Source organism: Heteronotia binoei, chromosome 1 (assembly GCF_032191835.1).
Source record: "Heteronotia binoei isolate CCM8104 ecotype False Entrance Well chromosome 1, APGP_CSIRO_Hbin_v1, whole genome shotgun sequence".
Taxonomy (NCBI): domain Eukaryota; kingdom Metazoa; phylum Chordata; class Lepidosauria; order Squamata; family Gekkonidae; genus Heteronotia; species Heteronotia binoei.
This window is the reverse complement of record NC_083223.1, coordinates 153,533,222-153,560,372: the sequence shown is the minus strand read 5'-3', so window position 1 is coordinate 153,560,372 and position 27,151 is coordinate 153,533,222. Positions and strand designations below refer to the sequence as shown.

Below are 27,151 nucleotides of genomic sequence, written 5' to 3'. Positions count from 1 at the left end.
GGTGGTGGTCATGCAGCCCACCCTCGAGAAGCCACCTCAAGACTAGGCACAACCATCAGCCATTGGCAGATACTGCCTTTTGAGGCAAGGTCCTCTCTTGGATAAGTGATTATCTTGATCCATCTCCAGCTGATTTTTGACTACTGATCATGGCAACCTTCTGAATGAGAGACAGAGTGGCATTGCACTCCTGTGGTTCTGGGCCTTGATGAGTACCAGAAAGTGCTGCTGGAGCACAGCTGCTCATCTTTCATGCTGGGAAGTCCTACATGGCTCTTTCTTGTCCCGCACAAAAAAACACTTGAAGAGGTTGTCCAGAAATTTTGGGGTGAAATTTCATCAATATACCATACTGATATCACTCAGCTCAATCTCTCTTTTGTTAGCTGAGTCATACTAGGCAATTAATACTTTGAACAAACAACTGGAGGCAGTGATGTTTGGATGAGAACATCTTCTCATCCAAACAAGGCAGAAAGCCTGGTTTTGTTTTGTTTTTTCTTTGGCATTCTATCACTGACCCACCTTCCTGTTTGTTTTTAATTGCTGTTTTATAACAGTCTTGTTTTTAAAGATGATTTTTAAACTTTGTAAAAAATAATTGTTTGCCACCCTAATTGGCTGGAAATTGTTTTAAATAAATAAAACAATGAAAACACTGGACATAGCCAGACCCTTGGGCATGCCAAATGTGCCCCTTTAGGACCTAACTTTTATTTGTACAAATAACTTTTGTTTTTGTTAGGAATATGCAATTACATGGGCATGACAGAGAGATTACCATTTTCTCTTATTTGGATCAATTATCTCTTTATAAGAACTAACCATTTAGAATCAGTTCTGTGCAAAACGTAAGTACACTTATTGTTCCACACATAGTCTGTGTGCACCTTTGGAAAAAGTATTAATCTCTTAACAGACAGAAATAGCTACACAAACTAAAGGATTACTTAAGCATTGTTAGATTGGCTTATTTTCTAAGTTCTAAAAGTTTAACAGACATGGGTAATTGGAGGCAGAGCCTTCTATGAATGGTGAACTTTTAACATGCTATTGTGTGTTGTTTGGGTTTGTCAACATTCTTCCTGTGATATTTGGAATTATCTGTTTTCTTTCTTTATAAGCAAAATAAAAAACTTAAAAATTATTCGTGCAGGGTATATGCATCAAACATTTATCTCCTATTATAGATCTTGGGAAAGTTTCAATTGAGCAGGGATCATGCATGCTCAGATTTGGGATTGAGGACTTTTTTCTTTGAAGTCAGAGATTATCCCATGTGCTAACCTGTGCTGGAAGTTGTCCCAAAGTACAGATTATTCTCTGTCCAGCTGCTTGTAAGCAGGCAAAAACCAAATCACATGCCATTGGGTCTTACCTGACAAATAAACCCAGTTGATGAGCACTGCCGTACCCAGAGACTGAATTTCCGCTTTTTCCTCTTGCGTGACTCTCGCTCTGTACAAGTGGCAATAAAAATTGGGTCTTCGTCAATCAGAGGTTCATGGAGCACCTGCAATAACATTAGGTAATATTAGCCAGTGCCTTTCATGTCTCTAAAATAAGAATGGTATATTGAAGAGACTTTGGAACTTATTAACCCACACCATCATGAAACTTGCCAAATGACCTTGGGCAAGTTTCAGTTGAATCTAACTCACTGGGTTGTCAAGGATAAAATGGAATCACTGCATATATACTATGCTGGAGTCCTTGCAAGGAAGTCAACATTTAGACGAGCTTAAATAAACAAAATAAAATCCTCTCTCCATCTCTCTGCTCTCCCTTGGTTTGGAGAGTCAAGCTATCTTAATTTTGATGATGATGGTACTAAAACCCAGAAAACAAGCTTAGAATTAATATCCAGGAAAATGTAGTATTCCAACTCTATGGGTAATTTAAAGCCCAACTAATTTTGGACCACATGTTTTTAGGGGAATATTTAATAGCCACTATAGCAATCTATATAGACAAATTCAATGGTCACATATGCCTTTGTCTTGGAACACCCTTGTGGTCTCTGGAGCACTCATTATTATCTTCTGGAAAAGGTGGAGAAACCCAAAGCTGTTGCTTAAACTTGAATTGCTATTAGCATTCACTGATATGTTTTCTTAAACACACATAGACCTGTAGACTGCAAGTGGAACAAGGAACAGCTTGCTTATGAGTCTGTACTCTCCAGAGGGCACCCCCTTGGTAATTTTAATTCCCTCTACAATGTTATCCTCGGCTAACTTCATGTTGGTTCTTGCCAGCTTTGTTCCACTTCTCTAGGATGATAATAGAACTTTCAAAACAAAAGGTTACTCATTTGAAATATGTATCTCTTTTGGAAAGCATCTTTTATGGCAGCTAATGTATACAATGCATTACATGATCCAGAATGACTGTTATTCTAAACATGTAAACAGCAGGGAGAAAATTTCAGAGCAGAAAATAAAAATTGTCTTTTTTGGTACAATTTTGATTTGTAATCCATATATATTTCAAGAGGCTACAACCAACCACATCACTTAAAACTAGTGATTGATAACTCCAGTCTGCACTGGAACTAATGTGGATTATTTTGTCAAACATCCTTTGGAAAAACATTCTGTGCCCAGAACTGGGACTACTATGGATCAGGCCCTCACCCTCACTTTCCCCTTACTTCCTGAGATGTAGTTTCAGCAAAAGCAGCCAGATACTACTGTTAACAAGAGTTGCACTGAAAGATGCTGTGTCCTGGTTCCTGCAATTCCCTGGCAAGTGCCTCACATATAGTACACAGATAGGGTTGCCAGGTTCTACCTGGTTCTGGGTGGGGGACTGTTCTCTTCCGCACTTTGCACGCGTAGCACAATGACATCACCTGGAAGTGATGCAATTGTGCTGGGCACAATGCCGGGGGAGGGGCACGCTATTACTTAGGGGGAAACTCTGAATATCCCCTCCCTCCTGGCAATGTGCTTAGCACAATAGTGTCACTTGCGGGTGACGTCATTGTGCCAGGCACATTGCAGCGCACCAGTGCTTTTTTGGGGAAGGGCTCCCCTGGCAGCCAGCTGTATGGGAGCGAGTTGGGGCTCCTGAAATTGGGGAAAACCCCACTCACAGTGGGAGGCTGGGAAGCCTATGCATAGAGGAGTTGCAAAGAGTGGCAAGTGGAGGCAAAGTTCAGCAAACGTAACCTACCCATCCTTTCTCTACTTTAAATGGCTCGTCCCTGCTTTACACCTGTGGTTGCCAACCCCCAGGTTGTACCTGGAGTTCTCCAGGAATTGCAACTGGTCTCAGATTACAGAGATCAGTTTCCTGAAGAAAAAGCTGCTTTGGAGGGTGGACTCTACAGCATTATACCCGCTGAAATCTCCCCCCTCCCCAAACCTTGCCCTCCCCAGACTCCACTGCCAAAATCCCCAGGAAGTTATTAACCCAAAGTTAGTAAACCTATTTACAGCTGTTTATTTTACAATGTCATAATAAAACTATCATTAAGAGGCTAGGAAAAGGAATAGTAATGGCAGAAGAGAGCCAGCATGGTGCAGTGATTAAGAGTGGTGGACTCTAATGTAGAAAACTGGGTTCATTTCTGCAGTCTTCCACACAATGCCTGTTGGGTGACCTTGGGCCAGTCCCAGTTGTCTCAGAACTCTCTCAGCCCCATCTGCCCCACAAGGTGCCTTTAGTGAGGATAGGAAGGGAAGGACATTGTAAGCCACTTTGAGACTCCTTAAGATAGAAAAAAGTAGGGTATAAAAACCAAATCTTCTCTTCTTCAGAAGGCACCTCCATTCTATATTAGCAATTTAGTTTTAGAAAGGACTGAAGTATCCAACCCCACCATCATACTCTGTTCACGTATCAGGATGTCCAGGATGCTATCTCACGGAAGGCCAAATTAAAGGACATTACCACGATTCATCTAAAGTAGGTGAGTAGAAGGCGAGAGCCTACAAATAGACAAGTCCCAGTTTTTATAAAATGCTATTTTCCTTCTCAATCAAATTATTAGCTCCAAAGGTATATCATTTCAGACTGACTAAAAGTCCACTGATGCCTATTAAAAAAACCCCTCTCCCACAGTAGAATCTAAACTGTTTATAAGTGTATTACTGTACTTCTTCATAAACATTGCTAAAGGCTTAAAAGACCCCTGTTATTTCCCATAACACTGGTATCCTCAAGATTATCGTAAAGAGCTTAAATCCAGAAACAGGTGCTTCTAAAAACATGAATACTGTTAAAACATAACTACACCCCAACATCCCCATGTCTACACATTTTTAGCTCTGGGTCTGGTGTGCATGTTCATACAGAGAGGCCTTAATGGTGCATAAAAAATTTATAGCACCATCTGAAAGCACTTTTAAAAATGTACAGATTCAACTAAAAAATAAGAGATCCACTTTTGCTGATTTGCACAAACTCTGTTTGATATTCAAAGAAACAAAGCGCTTATGCCAGATGCTCAGAATACCAATTTTATTCTTCAACAGCCAATACTGCGAAGTCAAAAATAAATAATACAAACACAAGGGGAAGGGTCTAGAAATAGATGCAGTAGCTTGGTATCTCAGGAATGAATTATAAATAAATGGGGGCAGACTCCATTGTTTAAATCTCGCTGTGCCCCAGTCACATGTTAAGTGCAGGATAGGTGTCTGATTTACCAAGCAAAAGGCACACGAAGGCTGTGGTCACACTTGCTACATAATGCAGTTTCAATCCATTTTCAATGCATTTTCCAATTGGATTTTACTGTGTGAACTGGCAAAATTCAGTTTGAAAGTGTACTGAAAGTGGATTGAAAGTGCGTTATTTAGTACCTTGCCTCAAAAGGCGGTTTGAGCCTCCCTAGGGATGGGAAGCAGGCGGATCAAAACATGCATCTCTCTCTCTCTCTCTCTCTCGGCTTGACTTCGCGAACGAAGATTTAAGAAGGGTGCAGTAGTCCATGTCTGCTGCAGGCTCGCTGGTGGCTGACAAGACCAATGCGGGACAGGCAGATCTGGCCACAGTGGCTTCAGGGAAGAGTCTGATTTGGGGTTGGTGCTGTACCAGTGCGATTCTTCCTCAATCTCCTTTTGTCCTCAAGACCAGCTATGCGTGCGTTCTCAAAGGAAGAGACAGCCTGGTGGATGGTGTGCCTCCATGCTTTGCGATCTGAGGCTAGGTCAGACCACTGGTGATGGCTGATGCGACAGGTGCCAAGGGATTTCTTCAAGGAGTCCTTGTACCTCTTCTTTGGTGCCCCTCTATTTCGATGGCTGGTGGAAAGTTCGCCATACAGAGCAATCTTGGGAAGGCGGTGGTTTTCCATCAAAACATGCATACACACATGCAAATCTGCCTGCTGTCCCCATCCCGCACACAGTCTGTCGGGGTCCGGATCAAAGCTGCCTCAGAAAGGCACCACTTACAAAGCTGGCGGTTTGTTGTCAGCCATTTCTCCTCATTATCAAGTGACAAAGGTGGTCCGAGATATTTTGGTGCTTGAGGGACACTGAAGAAGACAGCCTGGAAAAAGGAGCAGTTTTCCCTTGGTCAGCTGTTTTGGGCACTCTTGTGCAGCCCCTTTAAACAGGGATGCCCAAGACAGCCTGAAGCTGGACTGGTGGGGAGACTTCTCCCACTGAGTTTCTCTGGCAAGCAGAAAGGAAGACGTGAAGTGCCTCTCAGGGGCACCCAGCAGAAAGGAAGGAGTGAAATGCCCCATAGGAGGCACTTCACCCCTTCCTTTCTGCAGGCCATGGCTTTCTGCAGCATGCTCCATGGGAGGCACTTTACCCCATATTAACCCTCTGGTTTTGATCCCCCCAGCTCTGAAGCTTTGGGAGGGGCTGTGGTTCAGTTTTGGCATGCAGAGGGTCCTAGATTCAATCCCAGCATCTCCAGCTAAAAGGATCAGCCTGAGACCCTGAAGAGCCACTGTAATTTGAGTAGACAATATGACTGTGATGGACCAAGGGACTGATTCAGTATAAGGCAGCTTCATGTGTTTATGGGGAGCAAAACCAGAGAAGGGAGCAGAGAATTTAAATGGCTTAAAGGCATTTGAACCCCTGCTTTCTGCTCTCCACCACTTTTGCAGGGGAACACAAAGCAGTGGTTTAAACTTTAAATGTCTCATGAACCTAATCAAACTGGTTTGGTTTGTGAACTGGCATATCAGTTCATGTAAATTTGTGGTTCAGTTCGTGTTACAGTCATGAACCACAAACCAAACTGCAAAAATACAGTTTGTGCCCATTCCGATTCCATCTAGTGAATGGGTCTGCCTGAGGAAGCAAGGAAAGATCTTGCATTTCTACCACTCTGCAGAATGTACTTCCAAATCCGATTTAAGAAGGGCTAATCCCACATGGAGGCTGTTCTCCATTTCAGCAACTCTAGTTGTGCAGGGGAAGTTTTGTTGTTGTTTTCACATGATGTCTTCCTTCATACGAAGCACATGTTAACACAAAGCCACCTTATAATGAATGAGACCACTGTCTTATTAACTCTTAATAAGAGAAAGGAATGCTCTCCTCTCATCCCTCCAAGGACAACCCGTGTATGTACTGAGGAAGTTGATGTTAATCTGGAAGAAAATATGGACTCTATTTAAAAGAAATTGAAGCAACAAGAAAAGGGAAAAGCTGAAGAAACTTATAATTTATAATTATTGTTTTTTCTTTCAGAATTAAGAGATGGGTGGGGACAGCTGGTGAGAGCACTTGGGTAATTTCCCTCCTTGTTTAATTCAGTCCAGGTGAAGAAGAAGAGTTTTTTTTTCTTTTTCTTTTTGACCTTAATTTAAGGTCTTCAGGGACTGAGATATATTGTTAGAATTTATTCTTTATGGATTTTTTTTTGAGAGTAGAAGGAATAATCAAGATATAGAAGAAGAAGTTATATTGAATGCGTGTGGCACTAAGTTTTTTAAAAAAGCTGTTAGGGAAATTAGCATTGTTAAGCCTCATTATTCCTCTGCTATAAAAATATAGAAAATATAAATAGACATATATATATATATATATATTAAGTGGTGTGGAATGGTAACATTTGAGATATCTTTAAATTGTGTTGTTTTTGATTTGTTATTATGGTACACCTACCTGTTGGAACAGGTAGTAATTGTAATGAGTCTATAATAAAATTTGAGTTAAACATTTAAAAAAAAATGAATGAGACCACTGGTCCATCAAGGTCAAGATTTTTTTTCATTTGAGGTTGGGGGTCAAGGCAATATTGTAACATTGTGATAATACGGGTGGCGTTTTTCTCTGCTGGGTAGACAAGCCTTTGAAAAGTTCATGAGAAGCTCTTTCCCCTTCCCCCAAGCTTCATTAGGCAAATTAACCTTTTCAATGGAGATCACTGCAATGAGACACTTAGTACCTTCCAGTGATTACAGTTAACAAATATTGTATTATTCTGGAGCAGTGATAAGCAAATGTGTTTTTAAAATGTACTGTTGCTCTATCATTGAGCAGTGCACAGCAGCATGATAATAGAGGGAGGAGGGGAATGCAATCCGCATCTGGTATGAAAACAAAACTAAGGCTAATGAGGGTGAAAAACCCTGTTACCTGGTGCTGTAAGAAATTTCTGTTACAAGTGTGAATTAAGCAACAATTGCATGGGCAACATGCCACCATGGAAAAATCTTCTCATGTGGAATGAGCCATGCTGGTTATAATGTTTAAAGTCATTTACAGCTTAGGACTCAAGTATCTAAAGCAGGGATGAGGAACCTCCGTCCTGAGGGCCATATGTGGCCCTCCAGGTCACTTGGTGTGGCCCTCGGGGATTGCTGGGCCAAAATGAGCCATGTGGCAGCCTCTCTGGGGCCTGACTGGCCAGCGAGGATCATGGGACTCAGCCGCGTTGTGCAGCAGGTTCTCCAGGGCCAGGCAGGGATCACAGGGCTCAGATGTACTGTGCAGCAGCCTCCCTGGGGCCTGGCCGGCCGGCCAGAATTGCAGCAGGGCCTGGAAAAGTTACTGTCACAGTTCAGTTTGCACTTGATTATCTCAGATGGTGTGGCCTAATATGCTAATGAGTGTGTGACCTAATATGCTAATATTAGGGGATGTGGTCTAATATGCTATGAGTTCCTGCTGGGCTTTTTCTATAAAAAAGCTCTGGACCTATGCATTAGCCTAGGGGAGCAGGCCGGGTGTGTGTGTGTGCCAAATTAGGCTCTCCCCACATGACTTAGGGGTCCCAACCCTCCCGCCCTGGCGGGGGACAACCGGGATTGCACCCTCCTCCCCCGGTGTGCCAAAAAACGGAAGCGGGAGGGCGGGAAGGGGGGAAACGGCGCAAAGGCCGCAAGTCCGGGGCCTTCGTAGCAGCAAGTTGAAGAGAAGAGGCAGCAGCAGCGCACAGCGGCGTCGGCGGCGTCGGCCTGCTCTGTTCCCCCCTCCCCTCTGAGGTCAATCAGAGAAGGGGAGGGGGCAGGCCAGGCCAGGACTCAGGCTGCAAGAGCGAGCGGGCAGCAGCGCACAGCGGCGGCAGCCTGCTCGGCTCAGCTCTCCTCCAGTCCTGAGTGAGGTGAGGGGGTCGTCTATAAGAAGGGGAGGGGGCAGGCCAGGCCAGGACTCAGGCTGCAAGAGCGAGCGGGCAGCAGCGCACAGCGGCGGCAGCCTGCTCGGCTCAGCTCTCCTCCAGTCCTGAGTGAGGTGAGGGGGTCGTCTATAAGAAGGGGAGGGGGCAGGCCAGGCCAGGACTCAGGCTGCAAGAGCGAGCGGGCAGCAGCGCACAGCGGCGGCAGCCTGCTCGGCTCAGCTCTCCTCCAGTCCTGAGTGAGGTGAGGGGGTCGTCTATAAGAAGGGGAGGGGGCAGGCCAGGCCAGGACTCAGGCTGCAAGAGCGAGCGGGCAGCAGCGCACAGCGGCGGCAGCCTGCTCGGCTCAGCTCTCCTCCAGTCCTGAGTGAGGTGAGGGGGTCGTCTATAAGAAGGGGAGGGGGCAGGCCAGGCCAGGACTCAGGCTGCAAGAGCGAGCGGGCAGCAGCGCACAGCGGCGGCAGCCTGCTCGGCTCAGCTCTCCTCCAGTCCTGAGTGAGGTGAGGGGGTCGTCTATAAGAAGGGGAGGGGGCAGGCCAGGCCAGGACTCAGGCTGCAAGAACGAGCGGGCAGCAGCGCACAGTGAGGCCTAAAAGGCCCATCAGCAGAGTGCCCTTGCCAATCAGATGGGCCTTGTTTGGTACCTCTGTACAAAGGGAGAAACGCTGGCTACAGTCCAGAAGACACCAAAGTACACTTAAGTCTCCCTGAATCAAGCAAGATTTAACACAGTTTAGTGGCACTAGATTGTGGCCTCTGTTTTTACAGTCAAGCCAGAGGCAGACAATGTAGGTGGAGACGCTAAGGACAAAAATTTGAGAGCGGCTTCAATCACTCATGAGATATTCAACAAATTATGTTGTTACAAACATAGTGTCCTCTGAACAGTTTTGTTATGTGCCTTCTTCATAGGTTTCTGAAGAAACATCCCTTAGAATCCCATGGTGACATTATGTTGGTTTTGGGGAAGGTAATTCTTGGTTTTTGAGTCTTTTAAAAATCCCTAACCCAATATGAGGGGAAAATTGAAATACTGCAGTGATAATTGGAAGGGTGGGGAAATCATTCTGACCAAACCTTATAGCCAGCTTCTCTGAGATTTCATTTTCCCCACGTGGATAGCAGGGAATCCCCTTCAGAGAAAATATAAACATCATTTCCTGTGGTTTAAAGGTAGGGTTGCCAATCCCCAGGTGGGGGCAGGGGATCCTCTGGTTGGAGGCCCTCCCCCTGCTTCAGGGTCGTCAGAAAGCGGAAGGAGGGAATGGAAATGTCTGCTGGGAACTCTGTTATTCCCTATGGAGATTTATTCCCATAGAAAATAATGGAGAATTGATCCGCGGGTATATGGGGCTCTGGGGGGGCTGTTTTTTGAGGTAGAGGCACCAGATTTTCAGTACAGCATCTAGTGCCTCTCCCCAAAATATCCCCCAAGTATCAAAACGATTGGACCAGGGGGTCCAATTCTATGAGCCCCAAAAGAAGGTGTCCCTATCCGTCATTATTTCCTATGGAAGGAAGGCATTGAAAAAGTGTGCCGTCCCTTTAAATGTGATGGCCAGAACTCCGTTTGGAGTTCAATTATGCTTGTCACAACCTTGATCTTGGCTCCACCCCTAATGTCTCCTGGCTCCACCCCCAAAGTCTCCTGGCTCCACCCCCAAAGTCCCCAGATATTTCTTAAATTGGACTTGGCAACCCTAACATGACTTCAAATAGAAAAACAATTATTTGCATTAATTTTGCTGGCCTTAATCATTCTCCCTTGGCAGAGCACTGTTTTTTAAGTTGATAATTTTTTATGGCCCGCGAATGATGTTATAAATATCCATATGGCCCATGGCATAAAAAAGGTTCCCCACTCTTGATCTAGAATAATATTTATTCTAGTGGTAGTCTTCTGAATATTATGAACAGCCTTACAGTCCTCCTTATCTGTTATTTTTGCACCACTGTGATAACCCATCTGAAAATAAATTCAATAACCAAAGCTCTGATATGAGAACACAGTGCCAACCCTAAAGATCTTTGAATAATTCATTTAAGATCTGTATCAAACCAAAGCAGAAGCTGCCATTACAGTATCTGCCACTCTTCAATCTGTGCCTGTTGTACAGCTGTATGGAAGGGAAGAATGTCAAGAGACAAAGGCAAGTTTAAAAGCTGCAGCAGTCTTCTAGGCAGGGGCATACACTCTGAGCTAGTTTTCATTAAATATGTTCAGCAAAATTTCTAGCATTATATAGGGCACACTGAAATTGTTTATGGGATCCTAACACAGGCAAAACAGTGTAAACAAAAGGTTTGGGAACTGGAAAAGACAGAATTCAGTATAAACATTTGCAATGGTATGAACAATTGCATTTTAAACCCTTGATGTTTCAGCACAATTAAGGAAAGATTCACACATGTATCTGAGAATTGGTTATAGTAGATTTTACATATTGCCTTGCTTTACACAGCTGAGTTAATGTACAATAAGCACAATTTTAGATATGACTCAAAAGTCACTGAAATCAATGGATTAAAGCTAATCACACCTAAATTACATTCCATTGTTTCCTATAGTACCTAAATATACTTTATTAAAAAGACAACGATGCTGAATAGGGTTCCCATTTTCTACATATATTTAGCAATTCATTTTAAAGCAAATAATATAATTAGAATAGACTAAGGGCGTTTTCGCACTGACCTTACTCGGGAGCGACGCCCCTCTTCACCGCGCAGCGTCTGCGCGGATTTCGCACTAATTGCTCCGCAGAACCCGGAAGAGCCACAAAGTCCCGCGGCTTTTGTGTCGCAAATGTAAACTGGCCAAAAAACAGTTTACATTTGCGACGCAAAAGCCGCAGGACTTTGCGGCTCTTCCGGGTTCTGCGGAGCAATTAGTGCGAAATCCGCACAGACGCTGCGCGGTGAAGAGGGGCGTCGCTCCCGAGTAAAGTCAGTGCGAAAACGCCCTAAATTAAGGTGATTCATAATAAAAAAATTCAGATGTTTAGCCCCTGTCAGTGAATTCTTTTTGTACCTACAATTTCATGCAATCATATGCTGAATTATCCCAGTCCAAAGCCATTGAAGTCAGTGGATTCAGACTGGAGCAACTTTGAATAGGAATCCACTGCAGTAGATTTCACATTACTTATAATGTAGGGATTAGCAACCATTTTATCCCATCTAAGACATTTTTGTGAAATTCTGAACAAAAGGATCTCAGTCTATAAACCAAGTGAAGGGCAAAATAATGTTAGAGGCTAAAGCATGTGACTATCAGGGTCCCTATCACTTTCACCAATTCTTAATGATGTGGAGGGCATATTTCTACAGTATGATAGCTGCATCTCAATTCCCAATACTGTATTATGATATGGATGGGCAAAAGAGAACACATCATCTTAAATGGTACAGTGCAAAATTCTGCTTAATATGGCTCTAATAAAAATCCAGCTGGGTTCTTGTTACCTCTTATATGATTTCTGTTTCAGTGATTCGCCACACTTACAATGTTGTTGAAGAGATAAAATGATGCAGCTTTTGGGTGGCAAGAGTGCTGTGCTCAATTAAATAAGTAGATAAAGATAATTCAAAGCCACTTTCAATAAAACTGTTGCTCTCTTACAGAAATGCTCTTGTCAATATTCCCATATCAAAATATTGTGAGATTTTTAACAACATGTAAGTAGTTCTGAGAAAGATGCAGCCCAGCAAGGGGGACAAGGAAGGGTCTAATAGCAACTCTTTCTCAGAGCAGTCTGTACATTACTACCATTATAATTTCATGTCCAGCCTATCTAGTGTTGTATATGGAGTTGCTCTTAAAAAGCTCTTAGAAACTATAATTGGTTCAGAATAGGCTTCCCAATCCCCAGGTCCCAGCGGGGGATTCCCCAGTTTTACAGGCTTCCCCCCGCCTCCAGCCAGCTGGCCAGTGGGGAAAGCTCCTCCCCCACAGCCACCCTGTACCTCTAGATCTTGGGCAGGACCTGCAAACAGGTTCAGTTTTAAAATGTGTGTGTGCCTTTAAAATGGAGCAAGAAGTACTTCATGGGGAAGGGTTAGCAACAGCAGACCTTTTGAGAGTGTAGCCCCTTTGTTTGTTTTGCTTTCTTTTCAGACAAGTGAGCGTGTGTGTAAAAGAGCAGCATAGCTCCTGTACTTTCCAGACCTGGTTGTGGAGGCACCAGAGACTCCTGCTTTGTTCTACTGCTTCAAACCAACACGGCTACCCACTTGCACCAGAAACAGTTAAGCGTGTGTGAGTGAGAGAAAACGGGGGGAGGGGAGGGAACTCTATTATTCCCTATGGAGACTTATTCTCATAGGAAATAATGGAAAATTGATCCGTGGGTATCTGGGGCTCTGGGGGGCTGTTTTTTGAGGTTGAGGCACCAGATTTGCAGCATAGCATCCAGTACTTCTTCCCAAAATACCCCCCAAGTTTCAAAAAGATTGGACCAGGGGGTCCAATTCTATGAGCCCCAAAAGAAGGTACCCCTATCCTTCATTATTTCCTATGGAGGGAAGGGATTTAAAAGATGTGTGGTCCCTTTAAATGTGATGGCCAGAACTCCCTTGAAGTTCAATTATGCTAGTCACACCCTTGCTCCTGGCTCCGCCCCCCCAATGTCTCCTGACTCCACCCCCAAAGTCTCCTGGTGTAAGGAAAGCCCCCTACTTTTCATACATATGGACATCGTGATCCCCAGTATGGTTGCCAGGGTGCCTGGAGTTTTGACTCTCACACATCTGCTCTAAGAAGTGGACTCGTTTGGAGGGCATTTAGGCTAACACTGGCTCCACCCCCAAAGTCCCCAGATATTTCTTGATTTGGACTTGGCAACCCTAGTTCAGAGTATGGCTACTAGGTTTGCCAGACCCCCAGTGGAGATGAGGGTCCCCCACCACCAGGTCCCACTGCTGTGCTGCTGATCAGCTGGTCAGCAGGGAGGACTTACCTCAAAAAAGAACAAAGACCAGCTGACATTGTAGTAACGCATCCCCATTATTTCTGGCCTGACCTAGAAGTGACATCATAACATCAGCAACATTGGAGTGACACTGGTATCTGGCAAAAACTCTATGGCAGAAGCCAAATTTATCACCAAATTTTTGCCCAAATACCAGAGTGTCGCACCAACATAATTATGTGATGATGTCACTTCTGGGTCACATTGGAAGTGACATAGACATGCCATTGCAACATTGGCTGGGCTTCCCTCCCACTCCCAGTAAGTCCTTCCATCCCCTACCTGTTGCCAGGAGCGACCTGGCAACCCTAGGACTGTCTAATTATTGATAGAGACCAGGCACTTTGATCATATCACTCCAACTTTTATTCAGCTTCACAGTTTTATTTCCAGACTTAATTTAAGCCTTTTAACCTTTAAATCATTGGGAAGTTTGCTCCACTCTTATCCAGGTAGTTGGATAACAGTATGTTTTGCTGTCATAGAATAAAATGGTCTCTTAAACTAAGGGTTGCCGGCCTCTAGGTGGGGCATGGAAATCTCCCAGAATTTCAGCTGTCTCCAGACTACAGAGATCAGCTCCTTTGGGGGGAAAATGGCTGCTTTGGAGGGTGGACTCTATAGTATTATACTCTGCTAAGGCCACCCCCTCCCCAAACATCCCCTCTCCAGGCTTCACTCCAGGAATTTCTCAACCCAGAGTTGGCAGCCTTTTATGGAGAAAGCTAGGGTTCAGGGTTTTTCCACATCCAAAGAGTTAACTCTCACCTGGGTCTGGGAAGGCTTAAAAGCAGAATCAAAGCTGTGCTGCAGAGAGTCCAGAAATGGCTGGATTTTGTAGAGTCCGTGGGTCGTCTGACTGGAACGGAAGGCCACAATATGGAAGTACTTGAGAATCTTCTCAAATCTTGGCTGAGTCATGATCAGTGCTATGCTCTTGTTGCTATAGAAACCACTACTCCAGATGCTGAGGACAGACTCACAGTGGTGAGTGCTTGTGGAGATCATGTATGCAAGAAAAGCCTTCATTTCTGTCAGGGTGACATCTGTCCAGGTGTCATCACTCCCAAATCGTTCTTGATACTTCTTGGCATACATATTAGTTTGTACCACCATGTTCTTTAGCACATTGTCTGGGACAAACAGTTGGAAGAAGTCCATGGCACTGGCAGCTGGTGGCATTTTGCGAGTTGGGCCTAGAAAACAAAAGGAAAAATATGAAGCCTATTTTTGTAGTTATTTATATAACTGTTGTTGCTGTTGATATTATTTCCGGATTCCCCTGCCTTCCTTTGAGGAGCTCACAGTGATGAGTAAGTTTATAACCTCCTCAGTGATTTGATGGAATGGGGATTTCAACCTAGGTCTCTCCAGTACTAGTTGGATACTTAAAAATCATACCACACTGGCTTTCAGTTAGTTAGAGCAAGGTAAGAACAAGATTCAGAATATGACTGAGGAGACTGTATTTATTCAAATTCCTGTTCAGCCATGAAGCTTACGGGTTGACCTGGGGCCAGCCCCTCTGTCTCTCAGCCTGAGCATCTTCACACAGTTGTTGGGGAAGATAAAATGGAAGAGGGAAAAACTATATACATTGTCTTGAGCTCCTTCAATGTGATTTATATAACAGAGTAATCATAGTTAGGTCATCCCTCCCAAATTCAGAAATGTTTCCTACTCTGTGTACCATATTGATAATCAGTAATATTCACTCTATGCTTAAGAAAATTAAAATTCAGTGTCCAGGCAATCCAAATTCCTTGTTTAGTTCCATGAGAGCCAGTGTGATGTAGTGGTTAGAGTGTAGGGTTGCCAAGTCCAATTCAAGAAATATCTGGGGACTTTGGGGGTGGAGCCAGGAGACTTTGGGGGCAGAGCCAGGAACAAGGGTGTGACAAGAATAATTGAACTCCAAGGCCATCACATTTAAAGGGACAGCACACCTTTTTAAATGTCTTCCTTCCATAGGAAATAATGAAGGATGGGGGCACCTTCTTTTGGGGCTCATAGAATTAGACCCCCTGGTCCAATGGTTTTGAAACCTGGGAGGTGCTTTGGGGAGAGGCACTAGATACTATACTGAAAATTTGATGCTCTCCCACAGCCCCCGAAACCTCCAGATCAATTCCCCATTATACCCTATGAGAATTGATCCCCACTTAGGGAATAATGAAGTGCTCAGCAGATGTTTCCCCCCCCCCCGTTTCTGGTGACTCTGAAGCAGGGGATTGGTCTCTCTACTCACGAGTTGCTGCCAACTTCTTCAAAGTAACACACACACCCCATCCCAAGAGGAAGTCTTTCCAATTTGAGACTGGAGCCTCTGGAGGGGGAAAGTCAAATGGTGGCTTTGGGGGCTGGGCTTCCCCCTGCCAGGCAGCTGACTGGGGGTGGGAAGGAGCCTGGGAAAGCTGAAGAAACCCCGCTGGGACCTGGGGATTGGCAAGCCTATTAGAGTGCTATAGTAGGATCAGGGAGATTTAGGTTTTAATAAGGTTCCCAGCCCCCCGCCCGGGGTGGGTTTTCCTCCAATTTTGGGATGTCCAATCCTCCACCATGGAAATAGCTGGTGGGACAGCCCTGCCTCGAAAGAACACTGGGCACTGCAACATGCCCAGCATGATGACATCACCTGCAAGTGACATCACACTGGGCACATTGCAGGGGGATGCTCTAGCATTTGGGAAAACTCTATGATAATCATATAGTTTTTTCTGAAGTGCTAGAGCATCCCCCTTCAATGTGCCTAGCTTGATAATGTCACTTCAGGGTGTCATCATCGCACCACGCGAACGTCAGAAGATTCCCTGCCAGGAGTCAGGTAAAACCTGGCAACATTAGGTTTTAATCCCTACTCTGCCATGGAAAGTTGCTGTGTAATCTTGGGCCAGTCACACACTCTTAGCCTAATTTACCTCATAGGGGTGTTATGAGCATAAATGAGAAGAGGAGAGTGTTGTTCACCACTTTGGGCCTGCAATGGGGGAAAAGTTGGGGTAAAAATGAAGAAAATAAATAAAATAATGAAGTCGAATTGCTGAGTTTTACGACCTGTATAAATTATGCCAGTTTGCACATTTTATCTTTTTTTTTTAAATACTCTGCATTTTTTATTATTTCACACAGTGTATTCTGGTTAACAGTTACAGAGGGGAGAGACAAGAAACTAGAAAGGAAAATCTATTCAACTATCACTGTGGCATCTCAGTTTCCCACATGTAGCACACACTTACTGTCAAGCATATCTTCGCCTCTATTAGGACTAGAAACTTGCTTCTTTTTTTAAAGGTGAAAATTGCAAATCTCAAAAGGCTAAAATGCGTTTGGTATTACATGCTCTGCATTCCCATGGAATCACAGAAACAGTCTTAATAGTTTGGTCTTGTTTTAACTGATCTATGGCTGATTTGCACAGCCCTTGGCTGAACAATATTCTTTGTCCAGGCTGAGTAAGAATGAACAGTGGAAAATATTTGAGATCTCCTAGCTTTTCCAGTATTTCAGTGCATCATGACATCCATGTGGATCTACACAAATTGCTCCTCAGCACTTACCATTTTGGACTGTAGCCCACATCGGTCTAACCTGGCTGGCTGGCACTGAGGACTGGAAGGGAATACATGGATCCCCCCCCCCCCCCTTGTAAGAGTATTTATTTATTTATCTTCATATGGCAGAGTTACACACAGGTAGCATAAAATAATAGAAAAATATGTAACCAAGATGATACAATAGGTATGCAGACTGATTGGGCAATTCCCATAAATACTACTAATACCTAAATTTCAATCCATTCAGACACAGCTGGGGAGAGTTCAAAGAGCTCCATCACATGTTCCTGGAAAACATGACACTCACATTCCTGTGACAAATGGAAAACAGTTTGGTGGGCTGTAACACATTTGCTTTCAGGTCCTGGTATTTTGCCCCATTTAAACAACAGGCTTGCACCACTGTCAAAGCATGTTCATATTCTATTAGCTGCTTTCCATATGTTATGTGGCAAGTCAAAGTATGGGAAGATGGCTAGTAGAATACATACACGCTTTGTAAGAGATAGCTTGAATTAGGATTCTGAAGTCAGAACATTAGTATTCACAGGATGCAATGCACCGCAAAGGCAAAAGAGCAGACAAAAATATGTACATGGTAGACTAGTCAGAGTAGACAGGTAGGCAGTGGGAAGTATAGAATCTGCAATTTTTGCATAATTATATTTTCAAAACCAAGTACTTAGAATTGCAGCTCTTTTTCTAAGAAACCATTATGTTAAAGTGGCACTCATTTACTCAACAGACATGTTCCCTAACTGCACAAATTTCTATCTGCTTTCATTAATATCCAGATAGGTTTCTTATGCAATAAAACCCAAGGACTACATCTATCCCATCACCAGCACAGGTCAGTCCATGGAAAAATATTTAATCAGAATTTAATGGATACTTCTTCCCCCTTTCTACTTCTTCTTCCCCTTGTGCAAATTTACAATATGGGAGAGGGCATGTACCATCCGTATGCCCATCAAAAATTTCACAACCACTTCCATTCTTTTGGGAATGCTAAGATATCTCACCAAGTATTAAAATAACTTGCACCCCTGAATTAAGACCACATCCCATTCAATACTATATTATATAGTCACTCTAGTCTTGGGTGACATTTGAATCCTATCTGTATCTTCAGCCTTCTTGGTTGAGAGAACAGACCTCTGTCTGAACCACAGACAGACTCATCCATACCTTTTAAGTCAACTATCTGGCTGTGATGATACATCAGCCCTTCCCATTCATTCCAACAGGAGATCCATACTCTTCCAAGCAGCCTTCCCACATTGCTATCGATGACCTCATTTTCCAACTCAGCTGCTTGAAACTGGTCTCCTAGGCAACTGGGTGTCCCATATCACAAACAGTCTTGTATATTTCATATTGAAGAAGAAGAATCTGAAGAAAATTCTGTAAGGCACTGCAATGTCCAAAGGATTTCTAATCCACTTGAAAATCCAGGACAAAAGCTTCAAAGACTTGTAGCACTTTGAAGACCATCCAGTTCATTGTGTTGCAAATATCTGTGGACTAGAAGTTTTATACATCTGTTGAATCTTGAAAGTGCCAGAAGACTCTATTGTTGTTGCTGCAATACAGCCACACCTTTAGAATATGGGCAAAAACTTAACATGGAAAGCTAAACATATAGCTAGCTTAAATGAGTATTGGACATAAAAGATGTACACACACAAATCTGCAATTTGACTGAGAGGTGGTCATTTCTCCAGAAAGCACTTTCCTGAGGGCAGCTTCTCTGAGGGGCCATAACTCAGACTCCATATATCCAATCCTCACCAAACCTGGAGGACAGGTAGACAAGAGTCAGCCAGAGATTCTCTGTGAGTTTGGTGTCTCTCGCATGCCAAAGGACCCATGCTACCAGGTCACAGACTTCATGAAATGAATCAGTTCCTTTGGCCCCTAGAAGTTTGAGTCAGCACATCACAAACCATAGACTGAACTGCATCTTCCCAGTTTGTGCCTATTCCTATGGGACACTACTCAGGCACCCAATAAATCCTGCTGATAAAATAAATGTATTTAATTCGGAGGTCACAAGATACAAGTCAGAATCATGATTCTTCTTGGGAGCAGAAATGCAGTTTGCTACTTCAATGTATGAACCATGTTAAAATTCCCTGTGTACATATACATGTTAATCTAGGATGCTGTTATAATTTTATGATTAATTATAGTGTTTTAAACCAGCTACAAGGTAGTTTTCAACTGAGCATCAAGCTGCATTCCTAAACACAAACGCACTAGACCTGTTCACATCTTACAATGAACACTTGTGCAACCTGCATGTATGTGCCTACACCAGTTTGTAAGAAAGAGCCAACATAGTTTACAAATGAAACCAGGGATCAGTTTCAATCACAAATTCAACTGTACATGAGTTGAATCAATTTAATATGAGAAATACTCAAAGAAAAATCAAGTGTACATTGTACACAGATTGTACATGTGTTTACTGTAACTTGTGAACAATGACTGTTGGTATGCATACTCACAAAATTATACAATGGGAGAAAATAATGTATCTGAACTGCTTAAAATTTGAAGAACAAAGTTTGAGTCCAGTGGCATATTTAAGACTTACAAAGTTTAATACAAGGTATGAGTTTTTGTGCGCACACACACTTCCTCACATGTACATGAAAGCTTGTACCTTGAATTAAACTTCATTGGTCTTAAAGGTGTCACTGGACTCAAACTTCATTCTGCTGCTTCAGACCAACACAGCTGCCCGCCTAGATCTGCCTAAAGTTTGCTCACCCATATTCACACAGTTTGGTTTTTCATTATTTGATTACTTTCTCTCTCTTTCCAACACATACAGATCTGTTTGCAATCAAATGCAGAGTACACATTGTGTGCTTATTCCTACACACACATTCTTGTTTGTTCAGAGAGATATATATGTATTTTCCAGTTAAACGATATTCAATTTCCTCATAAACTGATAAACCTTGGCCAATCTTTCTAAAAGGCATTTTTAATGTGCAAGCAAGGCCTCCTTTACTGCTGCTCAACAGGATGCCAAGTTCATAATCACACACACACACACAGCTCCCCAAAGCTAGTTGTGAAGTCAGCATTAGAAGGCTGCTAGCAATTAGAGTCTCTAGAGATTTAAATTCAGGAATGGACATGACAGGCGCCTCGCATGCCTCTGTACACTGTGTTCTGGCTCTGATAAGCACGAATGCTTGCTGCAGTCCTCTTGCTGGATCCACCACTAGGGATGGGGGAGAGAGAACAAACTGCATATCCAATCTGTCAACCAGCCTTATGGTACAAAAAACATTCAGGGCATCTTAGGTACTACAGAAGGATGAAAATTATCCTGAATGCTGCAGCTTTTAACTGTTGCAAATTCTCCTTATGAAGATCTATTGTATTGGTTAACTGATGCACACTTAAGAACAATGGTAAGGGCAAGGCACTTTGGCTGATTGTTTATTATATTTCTGTTACTGCATGCAAAGAAACTGATAATTCAAAATAAACCTTCTACATTAAATATATATGATAGAAAAGGAGAAACGAATGGGGAGGCAGGAGAACACACACGAATGCAAGAAGGTACTTTAGAGCTAGATGGTTGCTCTATCTGTCTGGCAGAGATTTTCTAGGTCTCAGGTAACCTACTATGTGATTTTTTTACCTGAAGGTTCCAAAAATTGAGCCTGGGACCTTCTAAAGTAGATGCTTTACCTCTGAGCCACAGCCCCTCTGGGGCATTTTGAACATGCAAGTAATGTCTTTCCTAATACTATCCAACAGGATGCCAGATTCATAATCACACACACAAACACACCTTCCCCTAATAGGAAATGTTGCATATTGTTTACATAATACCCAAGGGGAATGGCTACTGTAATACACAGGATTGGGTTCGGTGGAGCTAAATAGCAGCAGCTGATCTCAGCCTAGCCAATGGTCAGCCTTTTGTTATGTCCTCATCATACCAGAGTGCAAGATCCTCAGATTGTTTTCAAATCAGTTATTATTTCTAAAATCTGTTTTCCCAGTGATGCTTGGAATTGTGGTGAAAGCATGCCAAAAGACCTGAAAAGGTGGACAGGTTAAGAAACCTATATTTGGCACCAGACAACTTTCCCTATAAGTATACATATCACATATATGGCCAGAAATATAGAGGATCAGTTGCTGGACTTGACTAAAAAGATCATAGAGGATGTTGTGGCATGTACAAACAGAACAAACCTAGTCTCATAGGGAAGCATGCTGTGATGAATTGCACTTTTAAAAGCTTAGAAGTGCTTTACAAACAGCTGAAAGACTTCAAAGGGTTAATAATTCCCAGTGCCAGAGATGCCTGAGTGACAGGCTGCTCCAAGCAATATGATTAGTTAGCATCAGCTAATATCAGAGTAGGAGATATGAGAAAGCTGCATGCTGAGGAGAGATTCAGTCAGATTTCTGCCTTGACTGAGTTGAGTATTGACAATTTCGAAATTCAGCTTTAATTGAGAGCAGTTTAACATAGACAGGAAAACTGGGGGAAAGTTGCCAAGGAATTTTGGGAAGTGGGTGAAGACAGCCATTTGGGCCAAGGAGAGGTGAGAAGAAATTCCCTCTCTACTCAGTCATATAGAGAGTTAGATCTGAAGAGTGCACAGGTCCCTGGTCCAGTGTGGTTAGAAACTGCCTTTAGAGACCATGATCTTTTTCACACAGCCTAAGTATTCCGGTATGCCAGCTGGTCAGTTACTGAACAGTAACGGGTTTCTGCTGGCATTTCAGACAGACCCAATTCAGTAACTGGCTGCTACCGGAATACTCTCACCTTTTCACACAGTCCCGCGGCTGTCCCGGTAGTGAGGCATGCCTGAGTCGTTACTAACAAAGAGCAGCTTCTTCCACTTTTCAACCCCTTCTTCTGGGTTGAAATCGCTATGGGGTGCTGTGTGAAATGTTCAGTATCTAACCCGGGAGCAGTTTTCGCGCCCTTTTTCGCCCACCGGCGCGCGCGATCTCCGGCTTTTTTTGGGGGGGGAAAGTCGGGCTAAGATCACTATGGCGCTATAGCGACGTCTCACAACAGCATCACCATAGGGATGCCTGGGCTCCATTAAGATGCCAGATATCGCCGCCGCTGAAACCTGGTAACTTATGTCAATAGAGCCTAGCCATCTCTATGGTGTTGCTATTGTGATACGTCGCTATAGCGATCTTTGCCCGACGTTCCAAAAATAAATAAATAAATAAGCTGGAGATCGCGAGCCGGCAGGCAAAAACGGCTGACGCTGGTGGAAGCGAGATAAGAGCGGAACAGTGTGAAATGGCTCGCTTCAATCACGGAACCCTATCGGGAAAAAAAACATGTGTCTGAAAACTCCCATCCTTGTCTCGGATTACTGCAAGGCGGCACAATACCGACTCCCTTCTGGCTTCCACTGGTAAGTGTGAAAAGGGCCCATAAGAGTCAGTTAATAACTCAAGACAAGTATTAGTGTTCAAGAGAAGGGGTTTGGGTACTGGAAAGAGTGTACCAGCCTTCTGAAAACCAAAAGAGTCAAGAGAATACTCAAAGAAAGTGAGGAAAACACTGGAACAGAAGCCTCTCAACATAAAGATTTTAAGTAACTCTGAATAGCTTAAGAAACTCTCAGCCCAAAGGAAAGGAAAGGTCCCCTGTGCAAGCACCAGCCGTTTCCGACTCTGGGGTGACGTTGCTTTCACAACGTTTTCATGGCAGACTTTTTATGGGGTGGTTTGCCATTGCCTTCCCCAGTCTTTTACACTTCCCCCCCAGCAAGCTGGGTACTCATTTTACTGACCTCGGAAGGATGGAAGGATGGGCCAGCTACCTGAATCCAGCTTCTGCTGGAATCGAACTCAGGTCATGAGCAGAGAGTTCAGATCACAGTACTGCAGTACTGCTGCCTTACCACTCTGTGCCACGGGGCCATTAAACAAAAGCCTGCACATGTATTGATTTTACCTCAGCGTTCCCTAAACTACCCCAGAAATTTTACCCCTGATTTCACCTGACCTTTCTTCTCTATGTTAAATAAAAGATTTTATTTTTTAAGTTCAAAACTCCTTGTGTGCCATTTAAGTTATTTAAGTTAAAGGGGGCTCCAGGCCTTTCCCTCAGATTCCTGAGCTGAGCCAACAGCCAAAATATTGTACTGTGACAGGGTGGGGCAACCAGAGTTCTTCAGTAAAGAAGAAAACAGACATAAGAAAGTGAGCAGTGAGCAGTGAAGTGGCCAAATTTGCGGATGACACTAAATTGTTCAGGGTGGTGAGAACCAGAGAGGATTGTGAGGAACTCCAAAGGGATCTGTTGAGGCTGGGTGAGTGGGCGTCAACGTGGCAGATGCGGTTCAATGTGGCCAAGTGCAAAGTAATGCACATTGGGGCCAAGAATCCCAGCTACAAATACAAGTTGATGGGGTGTGAACTGGCAGAGACTGACCATGAGAGAGATCTTGGGGTTGTGGTAGATAATTCACTGAAAATGTCGAGACAGTGTGCGTTTGCAATAAAAAAGGCCAACGCCATGCTGGGAATTATTAGGAAGGGAATTGAAAACAAATCAGTCAGTATCATAATGCCCCTCTATAAATCGATGGTACGGTCTCATTTGGAGTACTGTGTGCAGTTCCGGTCGCCGCACCTCAAAAAGGATATTATAGCATTGGAGAAAGTTCAGAAAAGGGCAACTAGAATGATTAAAGGGCTGGAACACCTTCCCTATGAAGAAAGGTTGAAACGCCTAGGGCTCTTTAGCTTGGAGAAACGTCGACTGAGGGGTGACATGATAGAGGTTTACAAGATAATGCATGGGATGGAGAAAGTAGAGAAAGAAGTACTTTTCTCCCTTTCTCACAATACAAGAACTCATGGGCATTCGATGAAATTGCTGAGCAGACAGGTTAAATTGGATAAAAGGAAGTACTTCTTCACCCAAAGGGTGATTAACATGTGGAATTCACTGCCACAGGAGGTGGTGGCGGCCACAAGCATGGCCACCTTCAAGAGGGGGTTAGATAAAAATATGGAGCAGAGGTCCATCAGTGGCTATTAGCCACAGCGTGTGTGTGTGTGTGTGTGTGTGTGTGTATATATATATATATATATATATATTTATTTGGTCGCTGTGTGACACAGAATGTTGGACTGGATGGGCCATTGGCCTGATCTAACATGGCTTCTCTTATGTTCTTATGTATTGTTCACCTTTTACCACCGCTCCTTTGATGCTTGTATCTTCTCTTATCTGGTTATTCAATATCTCTAAACATAAAATAAAAAGCAGTGGTGACAATGGGCAACCTTGTCTTGTACCCTTTTGAATGTCAGTTGCTCCTGTTAGTTCATCATTCACCATCACCCTTGCTCTTTGGGAAGAGTATATTGATTCTATTGCTCTCAAGAAATTTTCACCACATTCCATATCTTTCAGTTGTTGTAATATAAATTGCCAACGAACATTATCAGAGGCCTTTTCAGCATCCAGACAAATTAGTGCCAGTTGTTTCTCTGGATGGGTCTCATAATATTCCAATATATTACAAACTGTTCTAACATTGTCTTTCAAATATCTTCTAGGAAGGAATCCAGCCTGGTCTTGATGTATTGTGGACTGTAGAACTTTCTTCAAATGTTGTGCCAATATTGCTGCAAAAATTTTATAATCCACATTTAAAAGAGAGATTGGACGGTAGTTTTTTATATCTTTCAAATCTGCACCTTCTTTTGGAATTAAGGATATTGTAGCTTCTTGCCATGAAACTGGTATTTGGCCTTCGTCTTGAATCCTTTCAAGGAGACGTTTAAATGGTAACAGTAAGGACTCCTCATAAGCTTTGTAGAATTCCGCAGGCAATCCATCTGGACCCAGGGCTTTACCATTTTTTTGAGATGCCATTGCATCTCCAAGTTCCCTTATTGTTATTGGTTCATTTAAAATTTTTTGTTGTTCTTCTGTAAATTTATTAAGATTATTTTGGTTAATATATTCTTCTAAATCTGTCTTGTGAACTTGTATCTTCATATAATTTTTTATAAAATTGTTCCACGATTTGGCATATCTCCTGTTTTTGAACACTGTTGTTCTCATCTTTCAAAACTGATATTATTCTTTTGGCATTCTCTTTTCTCATTCTATAGGCCAACCACCTTCCAGGTTTATTAGCATGTTCAAAAAAATTTCGTCTAGCAAATCTCAATTTTATCTCCATCTCCTCTATGAGTAATTAATTAAGTTGATGTTGTGTTTCTTTAACCTTATTTTGGAACTCCTGTCTTGTCGGTTGCACTTTTAAATTCTTTTCAGTTACTCCTGCTTGCAACATTAATTTTTGAAAGTTTTCAGTTCTTTCTTTCGATATTCTCTCCTCTTTTGTCTCACTGGCCATGGTACCTCTCTCAAAATTTTCACCGTATTTCCAGCTATCATCATTGGTTTGTCTCTTGTTTGCTTCAAAATATCGTCTCTGGTCCTCTTTCTTGTAAGTTTCAAGTGAACTTCGCTGGGCAATTTATTCTGTCTCGTAAAGCTTGTTGGTCAAACTCTTGATCTTGATCAAACTCTTCTTCCATCCTTTGAGGAGTCACCTGTAGAATTTCAGCCAAGGCCTCACTTAGTATTTTCTGTAAATCTTCAGTTTTCTCTTCTGGTACGTTTTGGAACCTTAGCATACAGGCAGCTCTGTCTATTTCCAATTGCAAGAGTCTGGTATTATGTATGTTCTGTTCTTTTCCCAGTTGTTCCACCTTTTGTGTGTTATCTGTCACCTGTCATCTAATGCCTTTAAGGCTTTATTGGTCTTTGCTGTCTGTTTTCTGTTCTCTAGATGCTCTTGTTTGATCTCTGCCATCTGCTCTTCTATATTATCTACTTTACCAGTCAGCTGTGCTATGGCAGTTAGTAGAGTATTTTGCATCTCTTTCATATCTCCCTGCATGGTCATAAATTTCTCTGGACCGGATGAGGAGCTTGGTGAAGGAATTGGTGGTTTACCTTCTCAATTGTCTTTTTTGTTGCTGTTTCTTTAAAGCCAATCACAGCTTTATTTTCCATCCTTATTAATATAATTGCACTCACAACCACAAGATCCTTATACTGCCTCTTAAAGATTTATTTTGGAACTCAATATAATAATAATAATAAACTATAATAACAAACTTTTATTTATACCCCGCCCTCCCCGCCTAGGCAGGCTCAGGGCGGCTAATAGGACATGGTAGAAACCATGATACAAATAAACAATAGATAATACAGTTAATAATTTAAAGAATAAAACCAATAAAACAGTAAGACATTTAAAATATTCCTGTTTATATTAGATAAGCTAATATCTGCCAGACAATACCATTATTATACAGTGATTTTAAAGAAACAGCCTTCTAGCTTCTATCAACAATTTACCAAACCCAAAACAATGATAAAGCTAGTAGAAAACAAAATCTTTTTAGTACAACATTCTTAGTTCCACCTAACCAAAACAGTTCAACTCACTAAAACAGAAGCAGTTCACTGTGACGTCTCTTCTAATGATGATAGCTCAATAAAGTCCAAGTTGTAGCAAACTCATCCAACTGCTCCAGGTTATAAATTGTAATCCAGGGTTGAATGCCCCATTTATAATCCACAGGTGAAATCAAAAATAAAAAATTAAACAAACAACGCAAGAGAAAAAAGAAAAAAAATAGAATAAACCAGCACAGATTAATCCAGATATCCCCAAGAAAATAATAACAAAAATAAGAGAAACTCTAAATATGATATGGAAAAAAGGGAAAAGTGGGAAAAATGAATATAAAAATAAAAAACCAAAAATATTCAAACCATATGAAAAATAGGATCATATCCATAACATCCACCATCAGAAGATTATAATCCACTTTGAAAATTTGCACAGGTATTCTTCCTTCAGTCAACAGTCTGGTTATATTTTATAATCAAGTATACAAAGCCCCCAAGGATTTAAATGTCTAATTGGAGCTCATATAAATTTGTTCAGAGCACTTCAACATAACCTTCAAATTACTTCTTAAACCAGCTGTCCTTCTCATCCATATATACTTACAAGCAACTTTCCCAAAGCCAAA

At 42.6% G+C, this 27,151-nt stretch overlaps 1 protein-coding gene across 1 annotated transcript in view; it reads right to left on the bottom strand.

Moving 5' to 3' along the window:
- The window catches only part of PGBD5 (piggyBac transposable element derived 5), a 114,074-nt gene that overhangs the window by 24,170 nt on the left and 62,753 nt on the right, over positions 1–27,151 (bottom strand). The window contains exons 2-3 of the mRNA XM_060242789.1: positions 14,274–14,701; positions 1,379–1,513 (exon numbers count right to left, since the gene is read on the bottom strand). Of these exons, the coding sequence (XP_060098772.1) occupies positions 1,379–1,513; positions 14,274–14,701 (563 nt within the window). The remainder of the gene's footprint in view (positions 1–1,378; positions 1,514–14,273; positions 14,702–27,151) is intronic.